The following is a 16,440-nucleotide window of genomic DNA, read 5'->3' as shown; positions in this document are numbered from 1 at the left end:
TGTCTGACACTCATTTCAATAGGTTAGGTCTCACTCGCAGCACTGAATCCCACAGCACCTAAAACATACCTCCAAGGTTATGTGTTTGGGGGTATATTATATGCTGCTGCCTTCTACAATTAAAGCCATTTTGGCCTTGGAGCGGGAGCTTGCACGTGAACCAAGCTACATTTTGCAGTCTGTGTGACAACGGGGCAACTGCAGTGTCTGATGTAGTAGCATAAGTATATATTCTAGCTACATCCGTAAAGCATGTGATTTCTGTGAATCCAGTTCTATCATGAAAAGGAGAAATGTCATTGCTGGCAAGCACAGCATGGTGAGGCAGGGCTGGGAGTAGCAGGTCTATGCCCCCATCCATCCCAGTTTGTGAACAGGGAGACATGAACAGAAGGATCTGCCACCCCCCACCAATACAACTGCAGGTGACTGGGGAGAACACATAATCAGTTGGCAAGGATTTCTTTCCTCCCATGAACTGGGGAAACTCCTTGCTGTCATTCCTACCCCAGGCTTGGGTTTATCCATCAGTGCCAAACCTTAATGTATTAATCCACAAAGCTTAGTACACAGTGTCCAACTGCCCAAAACATGCTGTAACACTTGGCACAACCTTAACAGGTACCTGACCACAGTGTGCAATGAAGTGATCTGACTTCAGAAACATGAAATGGCATGCAAAGAAATGAACTTCTAAAATCCATGTTCTCCTTGCACTCCCAAATCCTGCAGACGCTCCTGTTACGATCCAAGTAGCACAACATCCAGTGCAAGAGACAAAGCACTCTGCCTCCATTTCCTATCAAGGACAGGACCTTCTGAGGAAAAAGGGAATTGTGGTTATTACATCAGTTTGATGGCTCTTAAAGGATATTCCAGTGGGCAATACTCAAAGAGCTATGTTTCTAAATTAGCCCAAGACAGAAAGTATCTGTGGCCTAATTTGATGTGTGCTGCAGAGAGTCAGTAAGCCCTATGAGACCAGCTATTCTACATAAGAAATACCAGCCTCCTCAAGCTTGCAGGGTTGCAAACAGTGAGATGAATAAGAAAATCCTCTTTTGTAGCACATTTCTTTTTAAAGTTCAACCTTGTTAATAACTGCAAAGCTATCTGCATTCTGCTGCTGAAGTGGGAGCTGCAGAGGGTAAGCACCTAATGGATGTTCATCCTGTTACTTCTGCAACAGGAAAAGAAGGAAGGAAGGAAACGAAGTTGGAGGTGTGGTGGTGGAGGTTGGGAAAAGTAACTATAACCCAACACCCTCATCAGCCACTTCCAAGAGATGGTAGTTTTTCCTCAGGAAAATATAGGATGAATATGCTATCAGACACCCAGCTGCTACTCAGATGCCTGTTACAACTAATGGTGCAAATCCAAATGGCAGTCATTCCTGCCATTAACAAGATCACTAGCTAAGCTGAAAGAGTCCTTCAAGAAAACCAGGTGCTACCCAAATTACTCAGTCCCTTTGCTGGTGAATAAAACAAACTCCAGATCCTCCACGAATGAACATATGGCCTCAAATTATACAGAATTTTGTCTAATCTGTTCCCAAAATATTTTAAGTGATGATGACACATGAATCTTAACTAAAGGTCTTCTATCCATAACACATCTCTTGATGGTAGCAGATATGAACTCAGCTTAAGCACTTGCAATTGGAAATTCACCAGTGATGTGAATACTGACAAAAAGGAAGACCAAATAACCTCTAAAAACCAGAATAACCTCTAAAACCAGAGAGTTTTCACAAGATCATGCTGGATTGGCTTAAATATTTAAGTCCCACATAGTCTACGACAAAGGCACCCAGGCAAATCGTGGGTATGCATGGAAGAAGCAATAAAGTATTTGAGCCTGAAATTAAATTCATTTCTACTCAGAGAGCTTAAATGTGTGCAGCTATAGGTTTGATTTATGGCTGTGCAGCAGGATTTAAGAGCAGGTATAACCATGCCAGGTGCAAGGTCCTACACCTTGGTCGGAGCAATCCCACACACAGCTACAGGCTGGGCAGAGAAGAGATTCAGAGCAGCCCTGCGAAGAAGGACTTGGGGGTGCTGGTTGATGAGAAAATGAACATGAGCCGGCCTCAGTGTGTGCTTGCAGCCCAGAAAGCAACCGTATCCTGGGCTGCATCAAAAGGAGCGTGACCAGCAGGGCGAAGGAGGTGATCCTGCCCCTCTACTCTGCTCTTGTGAGACCTCACCTGGAGCACTGTGTGCAGTTCTGGTGTCCTCAACATAAAAAGGACATGGAACTGTTGGAACAAGTCCAGAGGAGGCCACGAGGATGATCAGGGGCTGGAGCACCTCCTGTATGAAGACAGGCTGAGAAAGCTGGGGCTTTTCACCCTAGAGAAGAGAAGGCTGCGTGGAGACCTCATAGCAGCCTTCCAGTATCTGAAGGGGGCCTATAGGGATGCTGGGGAGGGACTCTTCATTAGGGACTGTAGTGATAGGACAAGGGGTAATGGGTTAAAACTTAAACAGGGGAAGTTTAGATTGGATATAAGGAAGAAGTTCTTTACTGTGAAGGTGGTGAGGCACTGGAATGGGTTGCTCAGGGAGGCTGTGAATGCTCCATCCCTGGCAGTGTTCAAGGCCAGGTTGGACAGAGCCTTGGGTGATACGGTTTAGAGTGAGATGTCCCTGCCCATGGCAGGGGGGTTGGAACTTGATGATCTTAAGGTCCTTTCCAACCCTCACTGTTCGATGAGTCTATGATTCTAAATTCTTCACTGAAGAAAGGCAAGCTGCTGAAGAGAGGCCTTTCCCTGTTAGCAAACTCCCCCCCACAACAGAGCTCAAGTTGGGTCAGACCCTGAGCAAGAGTCCAGCCATAAGCCAATCTTTCCAGCATTTATTTTAGCAGACATCAGACTACAGCTGACAAATAAATCCCTGCAGGATGTATTTCAGCAAACATTCCAGGATACGGTTCTGTTGTGAAGATTAAGTTAGAATAGACGGGTTTCCAAAGGCAGAGTGCTGCAGTACAAGCAAGTGCTGGATATGAGCGATATACCTAGGAGAGAGTCAGCTAATTCACAACACACCACCTGGTTTCCAAGAGCTGAACAGGGGATATCAGACACATCCTACAGAAGCACTGAAAAAACAGGCTGAAAACTCTTGAGAGGCAAAACCTCGAAGTTTCCTAAGTCCTTCTGCAGGCAGCACTTCAAGAGTTTCAGACCTTGTGAATGAATATGGGGAGCTCTCACAGGCTTCAGCTGAAGTGGAGGAGGTATTGACTTAAGTAAAAGGCTGGCTTTATTCTCCCTAGTGGATGTCTGACATTTACATTAAATCAGTGATAAGTAAAGCAAACAGGAGAATATAAAAAGTCATTCACAAGTATTTTAAACACAGACCTACTTTACCCTGTTAGTGTTAATAAAAAGTCCTAAAAATATATTACATTTGCTTCCTTTCTGACCTGAGCAATATCTGTGCTGAAGCCATTTAATTGCGTTTTGTCTTTCTACCTTACCTTCTCCTGAATGAGTAAATCTAGTCCAATATCCAGGGAAGAACAGACCAGCACACGATAAACATTTCTCTCATTCTTGGGAATCTCTAAAGGCTACCTCTGCTCTGAGCAATACCACTGTTGCATGGTGAGGAGGACACATGCTTTACTGAAGGATGTTTACTCGGCAGCCAGCTGGGGTTTGTAGAGATAGAACACAAAACCTGCAGCCGCAGCTTCTAAATGCCATGCCACACAAGATCTCAGTTTGGGGAGTTATGATTAACCCATCTATCCATCTCACTTTTCCTTGAGTGAAGAAATATGTGTTCTCAGTCATGAGACACCTAAATGGACTGTCTGGATGATGATGAATCTGATGTATACATAAGAGGTGTAAGGAGAGTGGAATCTCAGTTCTTTAAAGAAAGAATTTCCTGACAGCCTTCACTAAGCAACAGAAATAAAGCTGAAATTCACAGAAATCAGATAAATAACAGTGACCACTTCTATATCCAAAAGGCAGAATCCATAGCAGCACTTTTTCCATAGTTTATTATTTCAGGGTATCATTCAAAGTGAAGTATGAAATGACATGATATACTCTCCACTACTGACATAAAGCTGACTCTGAAAGACACTCTAGACCTTCAGACGTTGAAAGACTCTTGGCTTGTACAAGGTGTCACTTCTCCTTTCCAGTTTCTGTTGTGCATAGAAAGCCAATCAATTGTGTCCTGTACTTCAACCCTGGCTTCCCAGGCCCTGCCTCTTTCTCACAAGGAGACTGATGGGATACATGAAGTTAAGGGAACTGGCAAACACAATAAATCATTCTTGAATGTTCCTTAAACAGTGTCAATCCCTTTAGCTCGCAACATATTTCTTGTCTTTGTCAATGAGATCATTCAAGTCAGAGACATGAGGCTCCAAAAATGACTTGGACAATGATCCAGGCATTTACTGCCTGCTACACATTACACTAACAGCAGCAAAGCCCTTGTCCTTGACTGACATACTGATCTTACGTTGTTTTCTCATATTTGTGCATAGCAAGATTAGTCAGAGATGATTTTGCTGTCAAAAGATAGTCTTCTGCACTTCTGTTCTGTGACAGCTGCAATATATGGCTAACCTTCATCAAGTTTGAATGTTTTGGTGTTATGTGAATAATACACCAAATAATAATGTTTCCTCAAATAAACATAGAAGTCCACTTTGTCAAACTGATGAACCATCATTCTCTGCATATTTCTTCTTATTCTTCTTCAAAGTCTGGAGACAACACAGGAACCCACAGAGCAGGGGCTCCAAGACATGCACCACTCACCCTGCTACCATATCAGCCATTGGCAGCAAGGACTTTTTAAGGGTGCAAATGCAGATACGGCTCCTCACCTGCCACCCAAGGTCCTGCTGCTGAGCCTGTTGGTAACAGCTCAGGTGGTACCACATACATGGAAGATTTTGTAAGGTGGTCACCTGCCTGTTGGGTTTGAGTGTGAGGAAAGCCAGTTCATTTAGCAGTTTCATTTAGCATAGGCCACTGATCGTGCATCGGAAGGTAACTTTGCTGCCTGTAATAATGAATGAAGGAATGCTGTTGGAAAATGAAATATGCCATTTGGATATTCAGTGCTTTTGAAATCCCTACACTTAAATTCTTGTTTGTGGTGAAGGACACATCTGGACATAGTGTAACCACATCATCCTCACCATCTACTGCCCTAAGGGATACAGATGTTCCAGGTGATTAGAAACTAAGAAAGCTTCCACAAGGATCAGCTTTACTTCTCTCATGTGATCTAATAAAGATCTGCTCCTGACATGGTATGACTTCATTCTAAAAACCTGAAAGTAAAAGCCTGTTTATTAACCTCCTGAGTTGTGCAGGCTCACAAAACAGCTATTTATTGTGCCTTTAAAGAGCATAATACAAATATGCAGCCCTGTATCATTACACCTCCAGGCAGTGTGGCATAAAAACAGACAAAACCATGGGAGAATAACTTAGCATTGCCTGCAAACAAAGAAAGACCCGTGGCTTTCCATCAGGATACCTGAATGACTTTCAGAACAGGTAAGCAAGGTGCAGTGGATGAGCTTTGATTTTCACACGCCTCACACTTCATTTTTCATGCATTTCTGGTATTTTTAAAAGCTCTTTTTATACAGTAACTAAAGTGCCCTTAGAAATTTGCCAGGTTTATGCATACTCTCTGAAGAATGATGCCGTGCTTCTAACTGCAGCCACACAGATGACGGAAGTCAAGACACGGCTGAGAAAGATGTGGCATGGCAGGAATGATTATTCATTTGCTCTAGTACTGTATCTCAGGAGGTACTTGTCTATGTAAATGTCTTGGAAAAAAAGAACTAGAACTTTGGAAGGTTCATCCTGGAAACAGAGAAGAGCAGCACTGGTTTTAAATTAGAAAAGCTAACAATTATACTTCTTTCCTGTCACTGATTAGAGTACAGTGAGTAAGAGGGACTACAGTCAAGGTTTCTCTGAGGGAATTTCATGCACTTCCTTGGTCTAAGGATCTGTATTGCTAAGCAATATAGTTATAGGTAAAATAAGGGTTTTTTTTCTGAGTGCTTTGCATTGTATGTTTCTTACAGACCTATCAACTAAACCTGCACAGCCATTTGCAACTACCAGTACCAGAAAAATGCAAAGCACTAAAACCCCACTACTGTGATGTTTCCCTTCATCTTGAAGATATGAATGACCTGTGAAGGAGGGCAGGAAAGCAGAATAGGCTGAATGTGTATTGCTTTTCTTGAGGCTTAGGAGAATGTCACGTACAAGGAGAAACCTGCCTGTTAGACCTGAGTCACTGCTACAGTACGGTTGCCTTACATCATTTTGGCAATGTGGAAAAACCTTAAAGATCATTAAAATGGTATTTGCAGTCTGTCTGTGCTCCAATCCTCTAACACAGCGATGGTACACTGTACATACAACTGTGCTTTACATGACTGGCAAGATCCTGAGAGATGACTTTTCCCCACCTTTTCTTAGAAATGCAAACAAATTAAGAAATGCAGAGCTAATGTGGTGACAGAACAGCAAAGCAAAGGCTGATCCTCAACAGCTGAGCTGTGCCTTTTTGTATTAAGTTTTCAGCAGCTTCCTCCTTCCAAAATTAGCCACGAATAAAAGAATTTGATAAGTAATAATATGAAGAGAAAAGCCTGCTTGTTTCTTAGGCTGTGAATTGCTGTGATCCTATTAAAACCATTTCTTTCAAAAGTGGTTCGAGCAAGCTGACGTGTCCATGCTGCATCTAACTCATCCCACTTCCCAGCGTACTACTGCTGTCCTCAGTTTTTGTGACTGCCATCTAAGAGTGATCACAACTATCAAGCCCTTCCTATCTTCTAAAGAAATTATTGGGTCCCTTTCTAATTTGAAGCTGAGAACACGATCATTCTACACTGAAGATGAGATGGCGAGGGAGCTTGTGAACACTGCACAGCATGGTTTTAACATTTACCACTGTAAAATACTCTACACAAAGCTACCTTAGGGCACATTTTAATCTTGCCTGTATAATTGAAATTTTTCCTTCTTTGTAAACAGTAATTTACCTTCTAGGATATAGGGGCTTATTAAAAAACAAACATGAAAAGCAAGAAATCTTTTCTCCATTGTTCAGGCCCCCCTCCAAAGGAAAATTACTTCTTCCTTATGAGCGACACTTTATAAAATACTTAACACATGTAATGTTTGGGAGTAATCAAACCTTGTACCTCCCAGGCTTTTCTATTGAAAAAAGGAAAAGAATGGGAGATTTCTCTACCCATGTAAAGATTAAACCCACATCTGCATCATGAGGCAGAAAGGCACTGGTGGGATTTACCTGGGGACACAGACTGAGGTGGAGCCTCTGCGGAGCTGGTATTCCTCTGGAGATAGGACTGAAGTTAACTGGTTCCCCTTGCCCACTGTGAAGACTGAGGCACTCAGGCCAGATCAGAAGATGAAGTTGTGTGTACTGTGTTTACTGGACTCAGTGGAGAGAACAGGGATTTGAGTCTGAGGTGGGGCTGATTGCTAACTGTTCGCTAAAACTCACTGCACAAGTCATGTTTTTCTCCAAGCGATGCAGCTAATTCAGCAGTGGAATTCCAGAATGCCTCAGCAAGGTAAGTGTCTAATCTCCATCAGGATTCAGGCACTTAACCACCTTATACTCTCTTTAAGAACTTATTGCCTACCTACCTGCATATTTAAGCATCCTAACTAGCTTTAAAAAGCTTTCCTCCACGGGCCCAGTTTGGAACAAGAACTACCCATAGGTATTTAGCTTTTCCCATCAGGATTTTATTCAGTCCTGTATGTTCATTGCTGGAGATCATCATCCTGCACTAGAAATGTAAATGCCGTTACTTTTCTATACCTGTATCAAACCAGTACCTACTCTTCAGTACAGAAGTGCAGTGGGGAGAAAAAACAAACACGCAGGAATGCCTGGGAGAGAACACTGAATAATGTGGCTTGTGAAGAGTACTCTTGAATTCCCACATCACTTAGGCTGCTACAAAGAAATAATAACTTTTAGATCTGTTACCTTCCCAAAACACACAGTAGAGCCCCTCCATCCAAAGGCAACGATCTCTTTACCAATCCTTCTTAACAACTTCTCTAGAAAAATGTTGAGCATCTCTGCCTGATTAAGCTGAAATGGAGTAATTTCACACTGGGGGGGGGATTTTGAGGTTTATTTCTCTCAAGACGAAAAAAGCTGCAGGGAATTTGGCTAGCAATTAGTCTAAAATCAATGGGAGATTACACATTCCTTATGCTGACTGTAAAGAATTAACAACTGAGTAACAATTTTTACAGACCCAGAAAGTAACCAAGGTCCACTTGGGATTTTCGTCTTAAGTTACTAAAGATGTGACTTATGACTTTGTCAACTTTAAGACATGAAAAGCTTCTCCATCCAATCCAATCCCATTTAACGTGAAGACATAAAAAGCTTCAGTGGAACAAGATGATCTACTTTTAAAAATCCTGCTGTTTCTCTCTGCAGAACTGTCTTTCATGGAACCAAACTTGCTTCTATTTTCCTCCCCATCCCCACAAAATCTCTCTCAGTTTGATACACTTCAATCATGATTAAAAGGCCTTTCTTAGTGTCTCCCTGACAAATGTTCCTACTTGCTTTATCCAGAAGCTGCCAATGACATTTGCATCTTGCTTGGTGTTTTGTATTGGACTAAATATTATGATAAGAGAACAACTGCAATATTTTGTTGCATACAACACCATGCTGCAGGCTGCATCAGGTGTGTGGGAATAAGTAGGTAGGATGATGGGGTTTGGTAGTGCTGGTTTACCAAATTCATTCATTCTGTCCCAGCCCACCAGTGTTCCACCTGGAAACAGAACTGTCTTTAGCTGGCAACACAGAGCAGATTTGCTATCACTTATGTGCTGGAACTGTCATGAATATATCACAAAACATGGAATTTGTCCATATGCTTGGAATTCAGTCAACTATGCCTGAAAAAAAAAGAGATTAAAACTGTCAAGCAAGCAAAGATTAAAAACTTGTTACTTAAAATAAAAGAACTTCAGGACTATTGAGCACTACATTTCAAACAGTGAACCTCTCCAGACTTGCAGTTGCTTAATGTGAACACAAGGTAAGGGTAGCCACAGATTTACACTTGGATGTCAACAGCAAGCTTGAACTGTGACAAGACATCGAAATCAGCAGTGATCTACACACAGCAGAGCCTGTGGTATCTTGGCTGCTGAAGGATGTGTGTGCATGTAGCATCTGTGGTTATCAGGCCAGTAAATAAAACAGAAGTAGAGTTTCTGGCCCTTCTTAGATTCAAGGAGCACTTGATCTGATTTACTGTATTACCCTTTTCCAGACTAATTCTTCACTACTTGTCTGTGTCCCTAAAGCACTTATGGTGTCACCTTACTGTCAGCTAGAGTGAAAAACACAACCTGACATGAATCCAAGTGAGCCTTGCTGACGCTGCACTGGAGTTGCCCAGTAAGAGCAGTAAGCGACCAGTGTAAGATCCCAGAAACCTTGAGACTTCACCTCCAGCTTGTTGCATCAAGGGGCTGGTACTCAGGAGGCATAACAGGCCAAAGAAGAAAGGAAAATCTGCATCTTTCCCTTCTTGATTATTGTACCTGGGATGACAGAAGCAGCCACTAAGGGAGGCGGAATGCATCGTATCAGGCTGTCCTCAACTGGATCAGTGCACAAAACAAAGCAGTAAATGTGGATAAGAAAGTGAAGAGAGGAATGTAGCAGGCTTTTCTGCCACTCCTGTCACCCTCTGGACACTGAAGAAAGTAACAGACACTGCAATTCGCTCCTTAACTAAGCAAGCTAAATTCCTCCTTCAGATAACCTGGAACATCACTGCCAACAAATATGTATCATCTACTAAATGGTACTAAATGTCCACCTTTGGAAAGAAAAAGAAAATCCAGAGCCAACTAATGAAACTGTTGAAGGCATTCTCATGGCCTTTATTGAATCAGCTTATAAATCTCTGGATTTGCAGGGCTTCTGAAAGACTCCATGCCCTTTAGATGAAGAACATCTTTCCCTTCTGGTTCTACAGGCAGGAGTTTAAATTTCTGGGAACTGTTTCTCAGTTCCTAAATTGCAGAGGAATCCAAGAGCAAGGATCAATCTGAGGCGTCCCAGGTGTGAAGAAGTATTTGCATGTCGTGATCCACCTCTTAGCATCACACAAGCATTCTGACCTATTGCTGGGAACATGGAGACCTGGGACAGTGAGAGTGCTCTGGATCCCCCCTGCTCTCTTCTGCTGCTGTTGTTTCTCTGGCCCTTCTGAGTTAGTGTTGAATGGGTGCTAGGAAGCATTTGGTGGTTGGAGGAAGTGATTTGTATACGGTATTGTTTCCTGTAGTCAAGACCTTCACAAGCCGAACAAACCCTTCTAGGTTTTGGTTCCTGTTGAGACAAGGGGGAGCACAAACTTACAAAATGAAGTTTGTTCCTGGAGTTTTCTCCGAATCCATTTGTAAAAGCAGCTACTGGGAAAAGCTTTTGGAGCAAATAAACCTGGAAATCTTTGAAGGCTGTTCTTTGCAGAGTGATGGGTTACAATGAAGTGGGGTTAAAGTACCTGAAACAGAAAGTGTTGGTGCTGCAGAAGCCCTAACCCACTGCAGCAAGTCCCAGTCCTGTTGCCCTCAACTGCCACCAGATTCATGCTGTCACCAGGGTGCACTAAACCTCCTGGTTTGCAACTAACTCATTTGCACAGGGCTCTCCACTCAACCCAAACTCATCCTGCTGTCAACCCTGAAAGAATCCATGAAGACTGGAGATACAAGTTATTTTACCCAACAGACAAAGCCTTCACACACCTTCACATTTAGATGACTCTTACCTCTTTCTGGTGATACTTTATTGCTACCTTTAGCTTTGCCAAATCATGACATTTTTGGGGATCCAGCTCTTCGCTTTGATCATCTCTGTGATTGAGAATGATCTCCAATTCTCGGGAACTCCGCGCTTGATCCAAAAGGTCCTTGGCAAAACGCTTGCACTGCTGTGAAAGCTCTTCATATTCAGCCTTGAACTCATTTTCCACTTTGCTGAGCTCCTTGAGCTCCCAGCCCAGTCGGAAAGCTGTCAAGATGGGGTCCTCACTTGATAAGGCAATCAACGAAGGGCTGGCTAAGGCTTTGTAGATGTTCAGCCTTGATCTGGAATGCCTCAGGCTGTCCACCTCTGAACTGGAGACACATTCCACACAGTTGCATCTGATCTGGTGTGGGCGTGGAATTGTTACCCGTCTTTGGACAAGCAGTTTGATGATTTCATAGTTGTTGGTGTGAGCCGCCAGCATTATTGGGGTGATGTCTGGAGTGAATTCCGAAAACTGGGTGTCCATCATCAAGGTTGGAACCTATACAAAGGGATAAACCAGAGTCATATTTCATGTGGAACAGCAAAAATCAGATGTCCCTCCTTCATGCTTTTGAAGTGACGCCATAACAAAGCAGAGCTTTTAGAACGCCCTCTCTTCTTTAAACCCTGCTGTATCCATGCACACTCACACCTCTCCTATTCCGGCAAAACCATCTTCTCCCAAATCATGCCTGTCTGCCTCCTGAGCAGGAACCTGTGACGATTCAGTTCCCAGCCTGCTGTAAAAGGCAGTCACATCCCCACCTGAATGTTTTCTACCTGTCCTGAAATGGGTGTTGGCTCACACAGCCGAAGGTGGAATTTTGTATGGAAAAAGAAAGGCAAAAGACCTAGGTAATTACACAAAAAGAAAGGAAAGTCTAGAAAATAGTGAACACTGAATAGACTTCAATAACTGTAATTATTTGCATTATATAGCTGCATTGGCATGCCAAGAACATGCTTGCAGATGGCCTTGCACAAACCAAACCAAACACTGACCTGCAGTTGAGCAAAGCTCTTCCTCACCTTTTGCCCTCTGTTTTTATGTGAACGTACCTTTCTGTGGCAGGATACATCACATAACTGCCCTTAGAACAGGTCTGGTGGTTTGTTTCTTTTTTAATGGGTTTGAAAAAATCTAAATGTAAAATTAATGAGCCATAGTCCACTACAAATAAGACACTCCAGGGTGTGCATTATTCAGCTACTGTTGCACTTCTCAAAAGATGAGCTTAATGCACACCCTGTTGTGACTTATTACTATATGCAGAGCACAAAATTAGACCAAAATGCTCTTACATCCGAAGCACACAGTGTGTTTCCATTTGCAGCAGAGGCAGCTCTCTTTGTTGTGTGTTAATCATTACTCAAGCATACTGTACTCCGTGTGCCCACCGCTCCTGCCCTGGCAGTTGGCATCCTGCTGCTCAGGGGGTGATTGCTGGGTTCGGTGAACAGTAGGCCCACTTCCCCTCGCAAATGTCAGAGGTGTTTCAGAGAAGCTACTGTCAAAGAGTCCTAATGATAGGAAACATGAGTCAGCCTGTGAAAAACCAGAAGTAAAGAGGCGACAAAGTAGCAGGAAGTAACCTGCTAGAAATCCTTCTGTAGGCTGTGCCTGAGACTGGTTATGAGACAGTGAAGCTCTAACCTCTGAATCTCAGTTCCCTGGGAGTTAAGTGCCTCTACAGCACTACAGAGCTAAAGACTCCTGGGCTGCAGCTGATTGATAAACCTCTGTTTGTGTTGACAACACAGCGCTCCCCCAGAGGTCAGCCCCACACTGAGGTACAGGGTTATTTGCTGGACCAGGGCTCACTTGGGTGGCTGGAGGTATCTTGGGGAATCCTACAGGTTTGTTACACTGGATGTAGCACATGAGGAGTTAAATCTGTGGCAGCCAACAGACACACAGGTGTAAAGAGGATTTGCTAAGGAGGCTGGTCCCTACAGAGGCTGCCAGGGGGGAGCCTACAAATACAGCCCATGGGAAGAAAAGAGAACGGTGATGAGGGTCTGCTGTGGGTCATGGAGGGCTTGGTGTCTCTTAGCAAGGTTGGGTAAATGTATTTCAAGTAACAAACAGCCAAAAGCAGCTCCCTTTGTGAGGTTTTTTTGACTTGCTTTGTTTGGCTTGTTTAGGTGCTTTGTTAAATGTCAAGAGAAAGGTAAAGGCTTTTCTTTTTTCGCTCTTAGAAGCAAATTTCTTTAAGCCCTGAATAGCTGCATTTATCTCGCTTCCCCTCCTTTGCCAGTCAGTCACTGGCTGCTGTATTCAGAGCCTCTGCCTCAAAGGAAGAATGTTTTCCCCCTCTATCATTCCTATTACTGTCAAGTTTCATCTTGTTTTTCTATATGGAAGTTACTGTACCCAGGGCTGTGAAAAGGATTTTCAGCTTTACCCCGGTGAGGTGCTTGTGTTGCTCAGAATATGAAATGGGCGCTTGCAGACAGGTAGTAATGCTGCAGGTGGGGACAGTGTTAATTTTGCCTGCTCCTGCCTACTCCTAAAGCTTCCTAAATCTGTATCTAGGGCTCCCAAAATGGTTGTCCCAAGGTCAGGAATCAAACTGGGGCTATCTATCAAGTGATGTTAAATCCCTTACTCTGGCTCACATCACAGGTCCTGAACTGGAGCCCTGCTTTGTTTGGGCTTAGGCTGCTGTGTGGAAGGCATGTTTTCCCCAGCAGCTTCCAGTACTTTTAATTAAGAGATGAGAAGGGAAATGGTGGTGCAGAGACATAGAGGCTCCCTGGGAGCAGATCAGTGGAATGCCTCAATCATAGGAGCTGAAGCTTATTTCTGATTATAGCTCAGCAGCAAACCAAACCACCGAAACACCAGACAGAACAGTGTGGACGACGGCTGCTGTGGCCTCTTTTCCATGCCTGCTTGCTCCAAAGGCCATGCATTGGCTAAAACATTCCTGTCTCGTGGTCAGTATTTTTGTTGTCCCCTTGCACAGTGCTTTGGTAACCTGCATCTTAACAAAGTGGTTTTAAAGATGGGGCTATGCAAAGCGAGCCTTTGCTCAGAGGGATGTACTCTGTGTATCATCACTGGAGGGGCAGCAGAGATGACGACAATGCGTTGTAATTGCTGATGTTCCTTCTGCACTACTCTGACAGGCTGAGTGCATGTTTAAATCAGTTGCTTCTATGTCTTTGGTTAACTTACAGTGATGGAAGCAGATGAGGAATAAATTATTCTACCCCAGGGCTCTGCTAAGCTCTACCAAGGTTATTTTCATTAGGTGACCTGAATAACATTCTTTTCCATTAACCTCATCACCTGACACAAGCTGTTAAGCTGAGTCCTTCAGAACCTTATTGCCACTACTTGCATAGGAGCATGTGCCTTGTCTATGTTTCATCTTGGTAATGTTCACTGAAGAAATTAACTACCATTACCAAGTGACTGAATGCTTGCTACCGTCTTTCTAGACTCAACCCTCATAAAGGTAGGCTGCTTACCACCGCTGCTTCTCTGAATGGCACTGCAGTGAGTGAAAAATCTCCTTTATTTAAAAGACTGGGGGGAAAGAAAGAAGCTTAATGAATTTGAGAGGAAAATGAAGGATTAGCTCCCGTAAAAACCAAGTTTTCCAGTAAATACTGCACTGCTGGAAAGAAGCTCTGGATAGGAAGAGTAAGAATCTCTGCCTATGTTAGTAACTAGTACAGTGTAAGAGGAGCAGAAATACAGAGCAAACCCCCCACCCCAAACCTAGTACTGAAGACCCATTGGCCTTATTGTAGGTCTTTCAGGAGTTTTACTCTGGACTTAACCTAGTCTGGTGTTCGAGGGCCCCTGGAGCACGTGCTCTGGTTTAGTGCTGTTTAGTGCTCGGAGACTGTGCAGCGTTGTGAACCGAAGCACAGTCAACGGGGAGGTTAAGGAGATATAGCTCAGAAATATGCTCCTCAACCAAGCTAAAAGACTAATACAAATGTATCTTCTGCCTGCTTTTTATGGACCATGGAAGGTAGCATCCCGGTTTAACCACCAGATTTAAAAGCAAGCTATAGCCTTTCTACAGCATGCCATTTATCTGTGCGTATGTATAAAAAGGATGACTAAGTGAAAATAAGCTGCTCTTGGCAAAGGAATTTGCCAGTTAAGTTCAGAATCTTGAACTCCAAGGAGAGTGTGGCTGTGTTTAATGGCTGTTTTGGGGATGGCTTCCTGTTCTCTGTCTCTATGTATGCTTTTCTGCCTTTCCATCCTGATAGTCCTGATTCTGGCCTGGTACCCCTCCTAGGCTCCCTTCATACTCAGGTGTCTCCTCAGTGTTCACCTTTACTTGTGCTCACAGCTGCAGTCTCCCTAGAGAACAACTCGTCCGTGCTTCAGACCTGATCTGGAAAGCGAGTATCTAGAAAGTAAAGCAAAGACTAACCAAAGGATCCTTTACCTTCTGAAGCTGTTTTTAATCTCTGTTTCTTGTGTCAGAGGCAGTTTAAGTAAGTGTCCTGTCTGGCATCGAGAGCTTTTCCACTTTTGCTTGACAATAATAATGCTTTTATCCATTACAGGTGGAACTGCCCCATTTTCAAGCCATCTCCATTCTATAAGCTAGCACCTCACCTGGACCAGTGTAATAAACTGTAAGTATGACCATAATAAACAGTACACATATTACTCTGCATTATTTTCAGCTAGCGTAACTTTGGTACAACTGTACGTTATAAAATACTTTAATTGCCAAAACAGTGTTTTATTAAAGAAAACCAACTTGTGCAACCTCACTGGAAAACTTCAAATTTAACATTTATTGAACTGGAATCCTGGGTAACTTACTGAGCAATGATTCCCCCTTTCTAGTTTGCTTTCCTGCATGCAGCCCTATGGGGGAGGCGTGTTTGTCATCCACAAGCATGTAACGGGCACAGCCGATTCCTGTCATTCTGAAAGGCTTTTGTGCTCAGTGGTCGGGTGGAGCTTTAGCAGTGACTGTGATTTTGTTCACAATCCTGTGGTACTTTCGCTGCAGCTCTATAAATAGAGCCAGAGAGATGCAGTCAGTGTTGCCAGACTGCGGGTCAGCCGTGTTACCAGCAAAAGGGTCTTGGAAAACATCAGTATTGTGACTGGCATATCCAGCTGAACGCTGCTCATTGACTAAACCCATAAACAAATTCTTTCATTGACAGAACCTCAGGGACATTTGTTTCCTCATGTGGGACTTCAGAAAAATGTTACATGCCGCTATGAATTTAAGCATTCATTTTGGTTGATGCAGTGGTGCAGGTTTCAATAACCAAGTATCTTAATCAGAGATGCCTTGAGAGACATCTTCTATCAGAGTAATGACAGTATCTGTATTAATAGTGAGGTTGTTTTTTCTCTAAAGAGCAATTCATTGACTGAAATGATGTAATTTGGTTAATGAAATATAATGAACACCGCAAATGGGTAACAAAGTAATGGACTTCAAGGGCTTTTGTACTGGTTATGAACAAGTTTGTAACTCCGGCATAAAGCACAGGTGGTTACAGAAGTACTTTTGGGCAAGCTCTACTGTTG

The 16,440-nt window shown here is 43.2% G+C and overlaps 1 protein-coding gene and 1 long non-coding RNA gene across 4 annotated transcripts in view; one reads left to right on the top strand and one right to left on the bottom strand.

The window, feature by feature from the left end:
- Positions 1 to 16,440, bottom strand: part of TRPC5 (transient receptor potential cation channel subfamily C member 5) — a 92,073-nt gene that overhangs the window by 36,276 nt on the left and 39,357 nt on the right. The window contains exon 3 of the mRNA XM_061361855.1: positions 10,888 to 11,409. Within this exon, the coding sequence (XP_061217839.1) occupies positions 10,888 to 11,409 (522 nt within the window). The remainder of the gene's footprint in view (positions 1 to 10,887; positions 11,410 to 16,440) is intronic.
- The window catches only part of LOC133216828 (uncharacterized), a 43,044-nt gene that overhangs the window by 23,893 nt on the left and 2,711 nt on the right, over positions 1 to 16,440 (top strand). For 2 of the 3 annotated variants that reach the window (XR_009726725.1, XR_009726724.1), the window contains one exon: positions 15,450 to 15,521. This is a non-coding gene — a long non-coding RNA (uncharacterized LOC133216828). Of the gene's footprint in view, positions 1 to 12,696; positions 13,082 to 15,449; positions 15,522 to 16,440 lie in introns of those variants that run through there. The other variant, XR_009726726.1, reaches the window with a different exon arrangement.

The sequence above is a fragment of the Neopsephotus bourkii genome, unplaced genomic scaffold (genome assembly GCF_033783945.1).
Source record: "Neopsephotus bourkii isolate Nb327-2 ecotype Australia unplaced genomic scaffold, CSIRO-AGI_Nbou_v1 NB_1067, whole genome shotgun sequence".
NCBI classification, from domain to species: domain Eukaryota; kingdom Metazoa; phylum Chordata; class Aves; order Psittaciformes; family Psittacidae; genus Neopsephotus; species Neopsephotus bourkii.
The sequence above is the reverse complement of the archived record's forward strand: the minus strand, read 5'-3'. Positions and strand labels throughout refer to the sequence as shown.